A 17,953-nucleotide genomic window follows, 5' to 3' on the forward strand; every position below is an offset into this window, starting at 1 on the left:
GGTGTGAAGAAAAAGGCGGGCCTGATCGGGCGGCCCTTCACCCGATCGGGCACGTTTTTTCCAGAGTCGTTTAGGAATCATGTTTTGAGTTAATTTTGGGTTGAGTATTTAAACTCTTTGTAAGCTTTATTAGCTACGTTTTTAAATTACAATTTTCATTCTTAAACTTTTAGAGAGATTTTAGTGAGAGATTATTGTTGAACTCAAGTTTTCCCCTTTTAGTGCAATTTCATATTTCCTTCATTCGGTATTATTTCTCGTCTCTTTTATTGCTTTGTTTATCGCTTTGATTTTAATTGCTTTGCTATTTTTGTGCTTTGATTTCAATCATGCCTTTTATATATGCTTTGATTAGTTTAGATTTAATTATGTGTGAGTAGTTAATTTCTAGGGTTCTAGGGGGATGCATAATTAATATGAAGGGATAAATTATTTTGGTTTATTATTGATATTGCATAATAATTTCTTATTGGATTGTTTTAATTCTATACAATTGGATTATGAATCGAGCAGATGTGATTTGATTGTAAAAGTATAGCAATATTGAATTGATGAATCGAGCAGATGTAAAATTGATATTAAAGGCTATTTTCAATAGGAGCTTAGGTCTAGTAAATTGCAAGAGCCTGTTAGATCTATGTTGATTAATAAATTGTGAGAGCCTCTTAATCATGTTATGTTTGCAAGATTAATTGTTGATTGTTATATTTTATCTCGGAATATTAATTATTGGTGAACTTGTGACCCTAGGCCTTTTATTATTGATTTCTCCCTTAGATTAATTCATTCAAACCTGATTGTCTCTTGATAATTTAGATTATTTTAATTGATTAGGAATAGAAAAACGCTGTTTCCTGTGGATTCAACCCTACTTCCCTATCTATTATTAGTTAGTAGTCTTAGGAATTACTTTTGATTAGGAAATACGACTTTAGCTTGTCACCGTTCGCTCGAAATAATCCCAATTTTGGATTATTTTTAAATAATCCGAACTTCAGGGGTCATTCGCTCAAAATGTTCCCAACCGGTCATCCAACCTGTTATAACAGGCTAAGGTGACACGTGTCACCACGTAATTAGTTGAAAAAAACTTAATAAAAGCTTTAAAAAATTTTAAAAATAAAGAAAAACTTAAAAAAAAAAAAAAAAAAAAAAAAAACCAAGCCCCACCCACGACCACCCTCCCACCACCAACCATGGCCTCTTCTTAGAACCCCTCATACCCGCCGGAGCTCAGACACCCAATCACTCCTGAACAACGTCATGACCAACACTAGCTCACAAACACACATCAACCACAACCACTACGAAACCACCTTGCAGTAACCTTCGGCAGACCAACAGCAATTGCGCCCAAATCAGAATTTTTGTTATATAAAAAAATAAAACTACATCTACAATCTAACCTAAATTAAAACAAGATTCACAATACAAAAAACCTTGAAACTAGATGTTGTTGATGTTATTACGCAGTGGTTGTTATGGTCGACATTGTTGTTGTTGCGCGATGGTGGTGTTGTTGATGCTGGTGGTCGCCATTGTTGTTGTTGTTGTTGCGGTGGTTAGTGTGGGCGGTGGTGGTGTGAGATAAGTGTTGGTAAAGGAGGGGAAAGAAGAGGAGAGAAGAAAGAGGCGAGAAAGAGAACTGAAGAAAGAATGAGAAGGAGATAGATGAGGAAAGAAAAGAGGAGAGAGAAAGAGAAGGGAAAGTCGCGGCGATGTGAGGTGGGGATGGATTTGGTGGTTCGGGGGTATGGGGAAGGCAGCGGCGGCTTCGGCGCGGGAGAGGGGGGGTTTCTGGGCGCCGACGGGGGTGGTAGGCGGGGGACCATGGCTGCACTTTTAGGAGGGGTTGCCGGATAGGTGGTGCTGGGGTTGTGTGGCTGGGTGGGGCCTTTTTTTTTTTTGAAGTTTTTATTTATTTTTAATAATTTGTTTCCAACCAATCACGTTGTGACACGTGTTAGTTAAATAAAAAACTTACCTCTTTATCAGGTTATTGGTCACTTGAGACTATTTTGAACGAATGACCCATAAAGTTCAGATTATTTAAAAATAATCCATAATTGAGATTATTTTAGGTGAACTAGCAAAATTTAAGATTATTTTTACCAATTTTTCTTATAAGATTCGAGATTATTAGATATATGCACATCAAATATGAGTCATATTCATTACAAAAAAAAAATGCATATATAATCTTTCTTAATATTCTCATTTTAAGAAATTCTCATTTAATTCTGTCAATATATTTATACGTAGGGGCGTAAAAAAACTTACCCGACCCAAAAGGTTTACCTAAATCCGAACTGTTTTCGAACTAGTTGGACCCGGGTATTTTTATTCAAATTCGATCTGGAGTCGACCCGGCGTTATCTCGAAACCGATTCCACCCGGTAATTTATGATCCAAACCCAACTTGGAATCAACTCATATTTAATCCGAAACCAATAAGACATGATAATATAAAATTCGAATTCGATCTAGCTCGAAGTGAAATCTACCCGAAACCATTTAGACCCGAAATATACCTCTTTTTACCCGACCTTTAATTACCCGATTTGAAAATTCCCATGACCCAATTAAAACCGACCCAAAGTAAAGAGTGGTGCGGCAAAGCAATAAGAGTGTTTGATTGGAGATAACATTATAGGGACGGTACAATGATGGATATATTAGTCCATGATTTTAGTATTCTTATGTCAAACAATCCTAAATTATCATTATACCATAAAATATAGTTTATATATATATATTTCAACTTAATTTTCTCTTATCTGAATTTATATAAACAACTCTGAATTTATAAACATATCTGAATTTATCTGAATTTATTTGACTTTATAGGAAAATATCTGCACTATATGAAATAATTTGAACTTATATTAATTTATCTGAACTTATCCAAATTTATCTGAAGTTAGATTATCTAAACTTATCTTAATTTATCATAAATTATTTGAACTAATCTGAATATTTCAAAAATTATCTAAACTTTTCTGAATGTATCTGAAATTATCCAAATTTATTTGAATGTATTTGAACCAATTTGAATTTGTCTGAACTAATCTAAATTTGTATAAACCTATGTAAAATTATATGATATTATCTGAACTTATAGTCTTGAAATAAGAGAAAATAAGGTGAATTGAACAAACCCTTATCTGAACATACTTTAACTTATTAGACCTTATTATAACTTATTTTAGCTGTAATTTATTTAAATTCGGATAACTTTTATTAAGCTTTATTAAAACTTATTTAAGTTATACGTCAAACTCAAGTAACATTTATTCATTATTGACCATTAGTAGTGTGTCCTTACTAAATAAGGTGTTAGAATTATTATGAAACCAACGTAAAATAAATGTGTTGCAATTATTACGAAATGAAGGGTATAACTTCATTAAAAAAAATTCAAACATTACTAAAATTTGAAAATCTTGTATTACTTAATCACGATTTAGATGCTAATATATAATAAACAATCTTAATACTTCTAATAATCAAGTTGCCAATGAATTGACGATGATAAATAGCCGCAAAGACGGCGATAAATGCAAAACGGTAAGGAAAAAGACATTTTACAATGATGTGATAATCACCCGAACAAGGCGATAAATAGTCATTTTCAGTAATAACTTGAGTTGTCAATCTTATAACAATTCTAATAAGCCAATACAAAACTTAATTAAATCAAACCAAACGGACTATATATGAATGAAAATCTCCAATAACAAAAATGACATGACATGTATTCTAATATAACTAAAACGACTTGAACTGAGATGGATCTGAATTCAAATTAGTCGACTCAAAACCGAAACTAAAGTAATTTTAACTGAGAATGAGCTAATAATCGAAGTAACCAGATTTAAATTTTAATCGGAACTGAATTGATTTGAACCGAGATCTAATCGAATTCGAAACGGCCCGTTCCAAAGTCAAATAAATCCATTTTGACCTAAATAAATCCGATAAAATCTGAAGCCGAGTTCATCTTAACTCGATATGACTCGACCCAAATTTGACTTGACCCAAGTTTGATTTGTATCCGACCATGCTTGAACTTAACTTTAACCCGAATCTGATTAAGTTCAACTCGATTTGATTTGGTTTGTTAGATTAATATAACCCATTATTACCTGACCCAAATATCCCGACCCGTCGTGTATCAACCCAAACTCCATTTGAGTACCCGATTTAACACCTCTATTTATACGAGTACATTTAGAACATTACACAATTTCTAAGTAGACGTGCATCCCTTAAAAAAATAAAATAAAAAACAAAGTAGACGTGCATAATTCCGAACGTCAAAAACGAAAAGAAACGATGAAGTACCTTGTCTGAGTACAGTGATCAACAAAAACCATCTGCTACTAAAAAAATGCCGAAAGAATTCAGCATCCCACCCGTCTCCTTCCCGTCGTCCGGCCCATCTCCTTCCCGTCGTCCGGCCCATCTCCGGCGACCATCCGAAACCCCAACATGCTCCACCAACGTCAAGTCCCCACCGCACCATTCCAACCCCAACGCCCTTCCTCCTCCCTCCCTTTCATGTCCTTCGACATCTCCTCCGCCTTCCCACCACCCCACCTCCCCTCCTCCCCCCTCTTTTCCGACGAACCCCCTCTTCTCGAAGAACTCGAAATCAACCCTTCCTTAATCTGGCACAAAACTCGCTCATTACTCAACCCTTTCCGAGTCAACTCATCTCTCCACCTGGATCCCGACCTTTCCGGCCCTTTCTTGTACTACATCGTATTCGGGTTGTTCCAATTACTTGCTGGGAAAGTTCAATTTGGTGTCATTCTTGGTTGGATTGCCATTTCTTCTATCTTTCTTTACACCATCTTGAATTTTCTTGCTGGGAGAAATGGGAATTTGGATCTTTATCGTTGTTTTAGCGTTGTTGGGTATTGTTTGATGCCTATTGTTATTTACTCTGCGGCTTCGCTCTTTCTTCCTCCTACTGGAACTACACCTGGGTTTGTTGTTGCGGCGGTTTTCGTGATCTGGGCTACTAGGGTCTGCTCTCGCCTTTTGACCGTCGATGAGTTGGGCGCTTCGGAACATCGTGGGTTAATTGCTTATCCTTGTTTCTTGATTTATTGTCTCTTTTCTATGCTTGTCATGTTTTGATTAACTCTACTTTTCAATACTATTTCTTAGATACGGAGTATTACATTTATTAATTTGATTGTTGATTATGTTATCGAATTTTGGTATTGGAATACACCAATGTATGACTTTATAGTATCTCTTTTGTTATGTACTAAGTGAATATCATCAATTGGTTATCGATTCTTTGGTTGATTATGTTTTGGATTGGTTTAGAAGTGAAAACTTTCATTGTAGGTGATCAGTTTACTCTTTTGCTTAGGTTGCAATGCTGTTAACTTATTAAATTATCAATTTTGCTTTGGGAAATTTGAAAAATACCACCAACAATTATACCCTTTTCTTACAACACCACCAACAATTTTTTTTTTATTTTTTTTTTTTTTAATTTACCACCAACTACTCTTCAAAACCCTAAAAATTACCACCTGTTTGCCCAATGATGTCATAGTGGGCCCCACTCTTCAATTTCCCTCCTTTTCCCTTTCTCTTTTTTCGATTCTCACCTCTATTATCACCTTTTTAATAACATAATCATGGAATTGGTGTTGCATTGTTGTTTGGCATGAGTAAGAATGGTGAATTAAAACCCTAATTGCCGCACTAATTGCAATTTTTTCGCAAATTAAGTAGAGAAAGGGAAGAAGAGGGAAGAACAAAGGTGAGAATCGAGCGAAGAGAAGGGGAAAATAAGGGAAATTGAAGAGTGGGCCCCACTATGACGTCACTATAGAGGAGTTGGGAAAGCAGGTGGTAATTTTTAAGGTTTTGAACAATTGTTGGTGGTAAATAAAATAAAAAAAAAATTGTTGGTGGTTTTGTAAAAAAATGGGTATAATTGTTGGTGGTATTTTTCAAATTTTCCTTGATGCAATAATCAAACTTAATACTTTCTAAGCACTGCTCAATTTCTGTTGTGATTATTATTTTGAGATTTTATTGATTTTGATTGTAAATAGGTAGTTTTATCATTTTTGGTTTATGGATTCTCTTTGTGTGTTATGGTTGTTTTATTAAATTCTGTTATTGTGGAAACGACATTGGAATTCTAGCTGAGCCATGGAGCCCTAGGGATGCTGGAAACTGCATTTTTTTGAGTCTTCTGTTCACTTGTATTACGAATTAGCTAATGGTTGATTTGAGGATGTTTAGTATACTAATGATTTTCTATACATCAGCATAATGAAAAGGAATTAGTTTTGTTTGTTTACCAATCTTGTTTGTTCTGACCAAGAGTGACTATTCATCCAAACTTCGAATTTCAAATGGTGTTGGACTGTTGAATACTGAGCCAGATCTATGCTTAGCTAATTTGCAAATCATAGGCTACATTAGACTCCTTTTGCTGTGAACTGATACTCTCTATTATTTGTTTGCGGTTTTTGAGGCTGATTTGTCACTTTTTAACCTTACCTAATCTAATTACCAAAACTGTTAAAATCACTTGTTTTATCAACAAATCTATTGTGTCTATGACCTAAGTGAGTTTTTAATGTTTATATTTCTTCACAATTTTTTGGCAAAATGTGCTCAATATTCAGCTGTTTGGTTACTTTGGCTAGTCTACAGTTGAGGAAGGTTTCTACCATCAATTAATGTGTAGCATTCTTGCCGAAAACAAGCTAATTTAGTTTAACTGTATTTACGACTGTTGACGATATAGTTTGAAATTGATTTATAAAATTTGCATATTTCTCAAATGAAAAGTGTAGTTTTTATTAAATTCCTGATGTAAACTTATTCTGTCAGTTTATATTATCATGTTTGCTACTTTTGTATGTTGTGCAATTTTGTATATCGATGGCACTAGTAAGCTCCATGATGATATGCTCTGTGTCTCATGTTTTTTTTAGTAAGTTCTGTAACTAATGTTATTTTCCGAATGTTTTCCAAATATTTCACGAATGTTGACATCATGGATGCAAAATTTACCCTGAGTGCTAGCTTCACGTGGAGGTCTATTTTGTCTGCAAGGGATGTAGCTAGAAAGGGGGCTTGAAAGATGGTTGGGAAAGGATCCTCAATTGACATATGGAGGGACCCATGGATCCCATATATGCTTGATTTCAAAGCTCTGCCACGACTGCAGACTTTGGATGAGGCTCCTAAAATTGTTTCTGAATTGATGTGTGAGGGCTTCTGGAATGCTGAAATTTTGAGTGATAACTTCTCAAGCTGGGAAGTGACTGAAATTGCTAAAATCCCTATTGCTGTTTATAGTGGGGAGGATAGCTAAACCTGGCACCATTCAAATAATGGCAGTTTTCTGTCAAAAATGCTTACTGTGTGGAATTAAAAGCAAAGAGAGACTCTCGTGCTTCTTCATCTGTGTCATCCAACAATTGGGTTTGGAAGAACCCAAGGGCTGCAAATCTTCAACCAAAAATTATACATTTTGGTTGGAGAGCTCTCAATGGTGGTATTCCTGTTCATAGCAATTTGAAGAAAAGAGGTGTTTGTACTGACGACATATGTCCACTGTGCGGTGAATCTGCTGAAACCTTGATGCACACACTGTACTTATGCAATTCAGCCATGGAAATATGGCACTTCTCGCCCCTTCGCTTGGACTCAATGAAAGTTTAGAACCTGTCTTTTAGAAACTGTGTTTATACCATTGATTTTGTTAAAATAAGTAGAATGGTGGCATATGTTCTGGAGTTTGCTTTGGGGTATTTGGTTGTGAAAAAATGCCTGGTTTTTTGAGCAAAAGAGAACTCAGATTGATGATGTGATCCGAAAAGCTGTAAATGTTGTTGGGGAGTTTGCAAAAGCAAATGAGAAGGTCCCCTCTGATATTTGCAGCAGACAACCAGTTCTTAATACCTGGATGCCTCATGCTACGGGCCTTTTTGAAGCAATTTCTGATGCTGCCTGCTTTATGGATAGTTCAGCGGGTCTTAGGGGAGTAATATGTGACCATGTTGGAGATGTGATGGCTGCCACCTTGCCCACCTGCTGCGAGCTTAAGGGGAGCTTTGCTGTGGATGTTCTGGAAGTGTTGGCTGCTAGGCACACCCTATCTATTGCTTGATGCTGGCTTGAACAAAGTGATCTTGGAGACTGATAATCTAAAACTCTATCATCATTTTGCCAGGCAAAAAGAGCGAGAATACCACTTTTGGCTTTATAGTGAGGGACATTCTTCACTTTACTTCAATCGAGTTTTCTCATGTAGGAAGGTTGGGTAAATGGTGTGGCACATAGACTTGCTAAACTTAGTTCTTGTAATGATGTAAAGAGGGTCTGGATTGAAGAGGTACCTGATGGTGCTCTCTATGCTGTTGTTTTTTATACTTCCAAGTTTTAATTAATAAACTAGTTTTTGGCCCGGGCACTGCCCCGCGTCATTATATGTATATTATAAATGAGGTTTTATGATAAAAAAGTACGTGATAAAATACAAAAAAAGATAAAATTAGTTACATTTGTTGTAAATAAAGGAGTAGTCTAGTACAATTAGTATAAAAATATTTAAATAAGATCAAAAAGATAATCTCACAAACAACGGAACAATATCGGTGTGTCGTGATGCAAAGCACTAACTTGAAAATGAATTTCGGCCCAACCAAGATGCTCAATTGTATTTGCCGTATTTCACACAAACACACTTTTGGGTGGAAGGTTTGAGTCAAGTAACTTATGCCCAATAGAGAATGTGTTTAGACTATTGTGCTTGATGTATTTTTCAGGTATAAAAATCAGAATTAAAAAAAAAAAAAAAAAAAGGCTTCTTCTATTTATAGAGAAACATGAAAGAACATAAAAGAAGAATCCTAAGCATCAAGGGAGGTGAACAATCATCTTAAACATCCTCTTAAATTGGGTGTTGTAAGAATTACTCAAGAAATTAAGTGAAGGAATCCAAAGATCAAACCGTTGGAGTCCAACGGGCCAACACACATCTGATCGGGCGGCTAGATATATTATTCCAATTCAACAACATTTACTTCAGTACTCGTACTATTTAAATATATTTTCCAATCATTATTGAACATCAAAATATATTATCCAATATCTAATATTTAAAATTATTAATTTGCTTGGTTTGACTTCAAGTTTATGAATATGATTAACTCTTGTTAACAAAACATTGCAGATATGAGATATGTCATTGGAGTAGTGGTTGAAGTTAAAGTATAATATAAGCATGAGGTCATAGGTTTGAACATTAAGGCTAATAATTCATTATAACCATGGATCCGTGGGGTTGCTAGACATTGCAATCTCTGAGACGGTTGTTCACATGTACTTCCTTCGTTTTTTTATAGTTGCAACCGTTTGACTTTTACACTCACTATTCATGTGTTTCACTTTGACTAGCTTTGATGGTTTATACTTAAGCAAAAATATAGTCATGTGAAATCTTGTTAGATTCGTCTTAATTTATATTATTTTAATATCAAATATTTATAACTTTTACACATTGGTAATTAAAGATATTTATGATTGAAATCATGAATCGGCAAACGTGAAAAGAGAAGTGTTGTAAAAAAAAAAAGGAAGTACTATATTTTTGGTGGCTGACTGTTCCTTTGCTGATGTTATATTTTAATGATGATAATTTTCTATGCATTAGAATAATGCATGTTGGGTATGGCCCAAATTTTATAAGCCAATTATTTTAGTCGAAGTATTATTCATATTCTAAAGGCTTCCGAAATAATATCCTACTTGTCTAGAATATTATGGACACAAGAAGGATGGAGATTTGAGAAAAAATCTAGAATTATTAAATGTCAATGAAAATTCTAGATTTATGTGGAGAGTTTAAAAATATCTACATATGTGGAAGTTTCCACACAAATCTTCCAAGCTCCATCTACACCTATAAATATAGGTCAAGGGTATTCAATCACACAACAACACAAAACAAAACACAACACAAGAAGCCATACCAAACACAAGCCTTTCTACAAAAATATCATAATATTCCTTGTGAGTTTCTTATAGTGAGAGTTCTCTTGTAATAATCACCCTCAAGGGGTTCTTGTACTCTCCTACTTTTAAATAGTGGAATAAAAGTGCTCGTTGTTACATAAAATCGTGTGTTCATTTATATTAATTATGTTGCCAATTATCAATTCAATTTATACTTTTCAATCAAATACATCTTTACTTCCGTTGTGCACTCATCAAACCCTAATAATGCAAATCTAGTTTTAATGAGTAGAAATTATTGCTCACAAATCTTGTTGACAAACCTCTTAACTTTAATTGGTGTTGACTCTTAATTACTAGAGTACATATTTGCGTAGCTCACAACATAGGCTACATAAGATAATACTCCTTTTGTGATAAGTTGATGTTCTCAGATTGACACTTTGGTTTTTGAGGCCAATCTTCATATTTTTGCAAGTCTGATTACCAACATTATGAAAATTACAGTTCTATCAACATGTGTGGAGGATCACATTTTACATCAATATAATTGAGCTAGTCTTTCCTATTCAAATTGCAGCTTATATAAACAGGAGTAAATATGAAAAATCACAGGATAAAAAAAAATGAGCAAAGTGTGATAGAAGAAATATAGAAACTTAAGGGCAAGCTAACCCTCTTGCACTTTTATCGTTTAGGGTCTTCATATGCCTAGAAGCTTTCTTATCCTATTTTCCTAGGTGTGTAACTCTGTAATATTTTAGGCTTCAACGTCCTGGGGATTTTGAACCCAGGACCAGTTAAATAATACAAAGCAACTACTACTGGAGTGCAAGAAAAAGTTCTTTAACTATGCGCGTAGTGATGTGTATTTTTTTTTTTTAAATAAAATTTATTAGAATTATTCTGCATCTAGTATGAGTTCAGTTAAACCAACTGGATCCGCCACTACTATTAGGATATTAGTTATAAAAAAAGGCATATAATTATGCAGAATCATGAAACTTTATACCTTCAGAACTCTCAGAAGTCATTTGCTATGTGTTCTGTACACCTCTTACCCCTAAAACAAAAGAATGTAAACGAAACAAAAGCTTATAAAGGAAAGTATATACCTTATTAAAAATTAATCCTATCACCCAAAGAGTGTATTGCTAGGTGCAGCTGATAAGCTCCACGCAAAACACTGTTAGCCAAGTGTTTATTAACTACCAAGTGTGCTGTAAAACCCATTAAGGTCATATAATTACATAAAACATTGACTGCAGTTCACAAGCCAATCATCTGTTCTCTGGCAGTTCGTCCACGGTTTCCACAGGAATAACGGGAATGGAGTCCCACCATTCCTTCAATCGCCGATTTCCTGAGTCGTTTTTCATGAGATTCTTGTAATATTTTGAGTTCGTTGCAAATAGATACAAGGTGGAAGCCATAATCATATACTTGAAGGGAATAAGAGCTACAATCACTGCTATTCCAACCATCATCATCATCACCATGTTTGCTTGCTGCATAAAACCCGCAATAATTTTGAGTTTTATTTAAGGCAAACATGTTCTGTTGGCCAAGCCTTACTTTTATCTAAATATAGAAATATCATAAAGTCCTATTGTCACTGCCGAAAGACAACCCCATATTATGCAATTATACTAGTACACCAAAATTGTGGTGAAAAGAAGAATAAATTAAGTGTTAATAATCAAAAAAGAAAACCAGGAAATATTGAGATTCAACTCGATTTATTTCCTAACAAACATTGTAACATAACACTTAAAAGACTTTGAATTGATTTATTCTCGTAACTTATGTAAAGGAGAGGCAAGAACAAGTGAATCAAGTACCTTGGGGGCCCTAGAAACCAATATAGAGTAGATCTTAAGTATTGCAATGTTGACCTGCTGCACCAAGTCATGGGCAGTTCTAAGTCCTTGCTGTGCGGATATAATGCTCTCCATTGTTGTCTGGTCTGAAGCAGTACACACCACCACCTTATTATACTTTTCTCCAATCCTCTGCTGCCTTGCTCGTAGCATTTCATAGGCTGCCCAAAATAAGATGGTAGCCAATGCCTTTCCAATCCACTCCCTACAATTAAACTGCTGATAAAACAAACCTGCTGCACTAAAAAATGCAACTACAAATTGATCATTATACCGAAAAATTACCTGTAGGCTATGAAGAGAATAGCAGTGATCAAATTGATGGTTGCACCCGGCCTCTCCCATGCCAATACTTCTTGAAGCCAAATCCAACTGCTTTTTAGTGGTTTCAAGAGCTCCTACAAATGATTACGATGGTTAAAAATCACTGCTTTATCTATGATCCCAAATTCCCAATTACAAACTAATACATAGGATGATATGACTAAAGTAGGATACAGCCCAACTATATCATGGACAGCATGATAGGCAGTGTGAGTTTTTATGTAATTTTGTAAGTAAAGTCGAACTTCAAGTCATAAGCATTACAGCAATTTATTACCGCCTACGAATGGGCCTTCAGATTTTCTCTTTCTTTCTTTTCTCTATGGGCGTGTTTTCATTCTTCACTGTATCAAGGCATGATAGGCTGGCACAACGGATGCCATTCTGAAACAGAACCTGACATCTCATCCTGACCAACATCAAATTATAGAACTGAACTAAATCCTCTTAAAAATGGTATAGGGCTTGAGGACTCCAAAAGAAACAGTAATCTGGTCACTATATTAAGGAACAAGTGTAATCTACAAAAGCGCCATGAAGTCTGTAGCGATTTAAAGTAAGAAGTCAGGGCACTCTTACTAGTCTTACGTGTACACTATTACTAGCTAGTGAAATCAGAAAAGAAAGTATATATGGAATTTAGAATGACGAAAGGCCAAGGAAAAACAATATTAAACAAATGAGACTATTTTTTCATTAAAGTCCTAATATAGTCTGGTTACACACTTACCAAAAGTACAAGAGCACTGTCAACAACCCCTTCTTCTTTTAAGCTTTCAGTAGTAGCTTTTGCTGACTCGATTTCCTTTGCTTGTTCCTTCACCTCTGTAACAGCTTCATCCAATGTTGTAAAACTATCTTCTTGGGCACTTTTTAAAGTGACTTTTTCAACCACATCTGATTCCTTCGACTCCATTTCAGGTGCAAACTTGTGCGACATATTCAGATTCTTCAGGATTGAACTTGCACTGCAGGGTTCTTCCGTTTCAATCAGCTTTAAAGTTTCTGCAAGTTCTTCTATGATAAAATCTCCTTTAGGCAGCTCATCAAATAAAGTAAAGATCAAAAATGTTTGTGGTAATGGAGGTGCCATTCTAAGCATTTCTCTTGCAGCATGAAGTCTTGTAAAGCCTAAAATTGTCCTTGCATGCATTTCCCATACTTGGTTTGCAGACAGCGATTCCTTTTTAGATAAAAACTGATGTAAAAGAATAATTTCCTTCGTTAAGACCAACCAATGATTTCGTCTTGTAGAACTGGTTAATTCCGGGAATTCTAGCAGTATACCTTCAGTCCTACAAGAAAATACGCAAATCCATCAATTTCGAAAGTTTGGCTATGATGGTTTAATAGAAACCAGTGCTTTTCAGTACACTATCTAATTCTTTCTGAAAATTCACTATCAAAAACATTCTCAAGCCCCCTATACCAACAAGTTGTGGAATCTAATTCATGACCCTGCATAACATCGCAAGGGACTACCACTCTTGATTTGATAGGGATGATAAGGCTTTTTAAATACTTGTCGTTTGAATTACTCAAAATGGTATCATAAATCTTAATGTATGCCAGGAAACTTAAACTGTGTAAAGCCTGTACTGTTTCATAGAAGTTGCTGACTGTAAGCAGAAGACGATTCATATTAGCTCATTTAGAAATCCTTAATGAGAGTGAGGGATAGCTCAAGTGGTTAGAGCTCCCTCCCGATTCCAGGGGATCTTGGGATCGATTCTCATCTCCACCCTTAAGTGATTTGATGCCGTCCAATGTACAAAATTTCATTCATTTTAATTCACGAATTAAACAATAATTTCAGACCCAAAAATGAAACAGAAAGCATAATAAGGTTACTTCTAACTAGCTGATCAAAGTCTTACAGTTCTGAGGATTCATAAAGCATGGCTTTATCAAAAAGTGGAGCGCCCCATGGACCTGTAGCAGCTGGTTTCACACTCTGCTCGATATTCCTAGAGAGATCCATTTTTATTGAATCTTCATGATTTATAGATCCCATGGCCTCAAAGTAGAGAGCATAGTTGGTGAGTGTCAGTCTACCTAGATAGAACAGCAGCAGAAGTGAAAATTTTCCAGAGTTCAATGTAGAATGATTCTTAGAAACTATAAAAAAAAAAAAAAAACTAAAATACAATGGCTTAACCAACCTGGCCAGCTTGTTCCTCCAATATGACGGACTACCCGTTGACTACTTGCCGTTCCCTCAACATGCAATATATATTCATCATCAGCGAGTTTGACACCCTTTTGGTGTTTTTTCCTTTTGCAAATGCCTTATACACCTGAAATGACTCCAACAAAATTGAAACTAAAAAAAAAGCCTATTTCTGTATTCTCGGTGAAAGTAACCTAATGCCTTACTACATGAACAAATTTATGAGCTGTATCACATTCAGACAGTTACAAGAAAAAGAATGATGATACATTAAAATTCTTTAACTATCTTCTGTCCAAAAAAATAATCTTCGTGCCAGGTGAAATCTTTAGAATATTTAAACCCGTGAAAGTCCAAGACTCATGAAGCCGTGATAGCTTAAGTGGAAAGTTAGATTGTTAACATATTTAGGGAGATGAGGGAAGATGTTATAGGTGGCTACATATAATACATCAATACTAATTTTATAAAGCACTTCTAAAGATTTGGAATAGTTATGATGCCATTCTGTCTATATGGAGGTAATATCCAATAAATTGCAAAGCAAACTAATACATGTGAATAAAAAAGTCATCTCACTTGGCAATTTCTGTGAGAAATCTATCGTAGGCTGGATAATGGAGAATGTTTGCTGTAGATGCCGTAAGCGTTTCAAAGATGAATCTGCCATTGATTACATCTCCAGGCAAAGGGAGCATTGTTGCAAACCATACAAAAGCATCTTCCTTAACACCTTGTCCATGATCAACCTACCAATGCAATGTCATAATTCAAATTGCTGTCAATGGACTGAAAACAACAAATGCTAAATATTTGAAATATTTCTGGTTCCCACAATTGTATCTACAGATAATGGAAATGTGACAGAATTGTAATAAATGTGAAGATCTTACGAGCAGTGGCATGATGTCAGAATAGAACAATGACACATCTTCGTGTGGTTGAGTCGCTACAAGGGATTTCTTCTCTTCTTTCTCTTTACCTAAAGATTCCTGTAAATCAATACAAAAGCAGGGAACTAAATATTCAATGAGAGACTTACAAAATATATCAAAATTCATACAGTGCCCTTGCAGTATATCATTACGACTATTGAACCTGTACTCGAATCAACAGGAAATTGCAAGCAACAATATTCCATGAATAAAATAATCCATTAAGGCTACTATACTGTCGTTGGGACATGTATTCAGACTATCCTATTGAATGTCATACCCTCGATGTTGTATTGCTGAACTTGGACAGCATAAGGACACTTTAAGCACAACAAAACTGAGACTGAGGATCAAATCAATCTCCAAAAATATCAAATATAAATCGCTTGCATCTACCTTACCATACTTGACGGGTAAACTTAAGAGGTCTCTTATATTATACACATAACTTTATATCAAATTTATCAGGAGATGACTAAAGCTCTCTTATATTATCGATCAAATTAATCAGGAAATGACTAACATATTTATTTCATTTTGTCTACATTCTCCGCAGATATCCTATATGATTATTAAGTACGGATGGAAAGAGTACATATTAGGGTGCACAAAAATGTACCCTGTAAGATTCTTCATCAGCAGAGCTTGGCATCTGCCATGCTAGCATCATGTCAAATGTGAAGCGGCTAAAGGAACTATCACTAATATAGTCATCTTCGCCACAAGCTGGCCCCTGTCTTACAGCCTTTGAGCAGCAAAACTCCACTAATTTTCGTGAATATTCGCCCATCTCTGGCTTCCATACTCCCTTATATTCTTCCAACAATGCATCCACAGAGGTGTGTAATTTCCTACCCAGAAAAAAGATCATCATACAATACTTTATTTCAAATTTAAACCAAGCAGTGAACAAAATTAGATGATGAACAAATTCGAGTAGCTTAAATTGAAGGAATGGTTTATCTAATTTTCTATGTTCTTCCTTCGGAAACTACACTCTTACCAGAATTATCAATTTATATTCATATAGAGTACCATCTTATAAATTAACATATCAATTCTTCTTCAATTATAATACCTCCACATTCTACATGTTTAGAAATATTATAACATAAAGTACTAGTCCTACATTTTAGGGGGCAGCATAATTTAAGCGGACGATCTTCATAGTAAAATGTCATGTACAAATAGATTAAAAAAAAAAAAAAAAAAAAAAGTGTCATAATTGTTAATTATTCTCTCTAACCGGAGATTCACATAGTCCAAACATCTCGTTGTCAAAAATGTCACAATTTCACTCAAAACATCATTTAGAACAGTTCATACTACCTCAGTGCTCACTTAGTATGATTACATCATTTACATGGTAAACACACTCCTATATCCAAATAAAAGTTTCATTCACCCAAATACCTTATTTTTAAATAAAATTCTCATTTCACCTTTAACCCCTCGTATTTCTTTCGTCGCTTCTAATTAACCAAACCCGTTCTTTATCTTATTATACTTTTATTCACCTTCCACGTGCCCAAAAAGGTAAATAGGACTTTTATTTGGAGATCAGGAGTACCGAAAGGACACAAACCATAAACTTATCCACAATTCTTTATTTGGAGATGAGAGAGTCTAACAAGATTCCACTTAATTATATATTATTTCTTATATTTGTGGTCAATGTTTTACAAGTTTGACCCAAAAATAACAATAAGGGGCCAAAAAAAAAAATTAGGTTTGGAGAGAGTAATATACTATTAGATACTACATAAAATTAATTATGACATGAAAATTACCATTAACATATCTCTTGTAAATAAACAAATAAACAAAAAAAAAAAAAAAAAAGATGGAGAATTACGAAACAATAAACTGAACCAAAATGAACAACCAAATCACGCAATTAATTGAATTCAGCTAAATAACAAAAACAATAATACACCGCAACAATGAGATTCAATTCCAAATATATAAATATATATCCCGTGCATTAGCGGAGACACAAACTAATATATTCGGATCATAAATAAAACACACAAGTACGCATTCAACGTGTATGCAAGATCAAATTATAGATAGGGAGAAAGAAAATGTACATAGAACATTGATGGATGACAGAATTAGCAGTGGACGAAAGATGCTTCGAATTCATGATGCACGAATAAATCACAACAGAATTTTGAATTGATCAAGATGAAAGAGTAGTGTTACAAAATTTAAAATACTTAGTTACTAAAATTAAAGTATAGTATTTTCGATTTATAGAATATATAGTGTTAAATTTCCGTTAAGTTGGAGTTAATGAATGCGTCAATTCGGTGAGAAAATGGGAAATTGGAGGTATGAAGGCAAGGACGTGGCATGAGAAACGATATGCGTGGGCTTCTAAACACTGACACCTGTTTCTCATGCAACAGCGTTCGATTTGTTATTATCGCTTGTATATTCATGTTTACTAAATGTATAATGGATCTATATAATCGATGAAAGACAATTTTAGAAATAATAATTCTGCTCGAATGCCTTAATCTTATAAGTGAGGTCAGAATAACGTAATGACTTTTCATGAGGTCATTCATTACGCAAATTTTAAGGTGCACTATTTCTGGGAGGTGAAACACATACAGTTGTTGTATGCGGACCAC

General features: G+C 34.7%; 2 protein-coding genes and 1 pseudogene across 2 annotated transcripts; 1 reads left to right on the forward strand and 2 right to left on the reverse strand.

Moving 5' to 3' along the window:
- The first annotated feature begins 3,943 nt into the window (after positions 1 to 3,943).
- Positions 3,944 to 8,512, forward strand: LOC110694027 (annotated as a pseudogene).
- Positions 8,513 to 10,918: 2,406 nt separating this feature from the next.
- LOC110694032 lies at positions 10,919 to 13,519 on the reverse strand. Its single transcript, XM_021871192.1, has 4 exons — positions 12,940 to 13,519; positions 12,171 to 12,283; positions 11,847 to 12,090; positions 10,919 to 11,513 (listed from the first exon to the last, which is right to left on the reverse strand). Exons 1-4 carry the CDS (start codon positions 13,360 to 13,362, stop codon positions 11,286 to 11,288), a joined length of 1,008 nt encoding a protein of 335 aa, XP_021726884.1. The 5' UTR covers positions 13,363 to 13,519; the 3' UTR covers positions 10,919 to 11,285.
- A 1,435-nt stretch (positions 13,520 to 14,954) lies between these two features.
- On the reverse strand, positions 14,955 to 17,528 carry LOC110694029. Its single transcript, XM_021871189.1, has 4 exons — positions 17,405 to 17,528; positions 15,934 to 16,165; positions 15,273 to 15,371; positions 14,955 to 15,128 (listed from the first exon to the last, which is right to left on the reverse strand). Exons 1-4 carry the CDS (start codon positions 17,458 to 17,460, stop codon positions 14,955 to 14,957), a joined length of 561 nt encoding a protein of 186 aa, XP_021726881.1. The 5' UTR covers positions 17,461 to 17,528.
- Positions 17,529 to 17,953: the final 425 nt, after the last annotated feature.

This window comes from Chenopodium quinoa, unplaced genomic scaffold (assembly GCF_001683475.1).
Source record: "Chenopodium quinoa cultivar QQ74 unplaced genomic scaffold, ASM168347v1, whole genome shotgun sequence".
NCBI lineage: Eukaryota > Viridiplantae > Streptophyta > Magnoliopsida > Caryophyllales > Amaranthaceae > Chenopodium > Chenopodium quinoa.

Coding starts and splice junctions, on each gene's coding strand:
- LOC110694029 (XM_021871189.1), bottom strand. CDS start 17,460: ATGAATTCGAAGCATCTTTCGTCCACTGCTAATTCTGTCATCCATCAA. Junction 15,372..15,933: donor CTGATGAAGAATCTTACAGG/GTACATTTTTGT, acceptor ATTGATTTACAG/GAATCTTTAGGTAAAGAGAA. Junction 15,129..15,272: donor CTGACATCATGCCACTGCTC/GTAAGATCTTCA, acceptor TTGCATTGGTAG/GTTGATCATGGACAAGGTGT.
- LOC110694032 (XM_021871192.1), bottom strand. CDS start 13,362: ATGCATGCAAGGACAATTTTAGGCTTTACAAGACTTCATGCTGCAAGA. Junction 12,284..12,939: donor ACAGTGCTCTTGTACTTTTG/GTAAGTGTGTAA, acceptor AATCATTTGTAG/GAGCTCTTGAAACCACTAAA. Junction 11,514..11,846: donor TGGTTTCTAGGGCCCCCAAG/GTACTTGATTCA, acceptor GGTTTTATGCAG/CAAGCAAACATGGTGATGAT.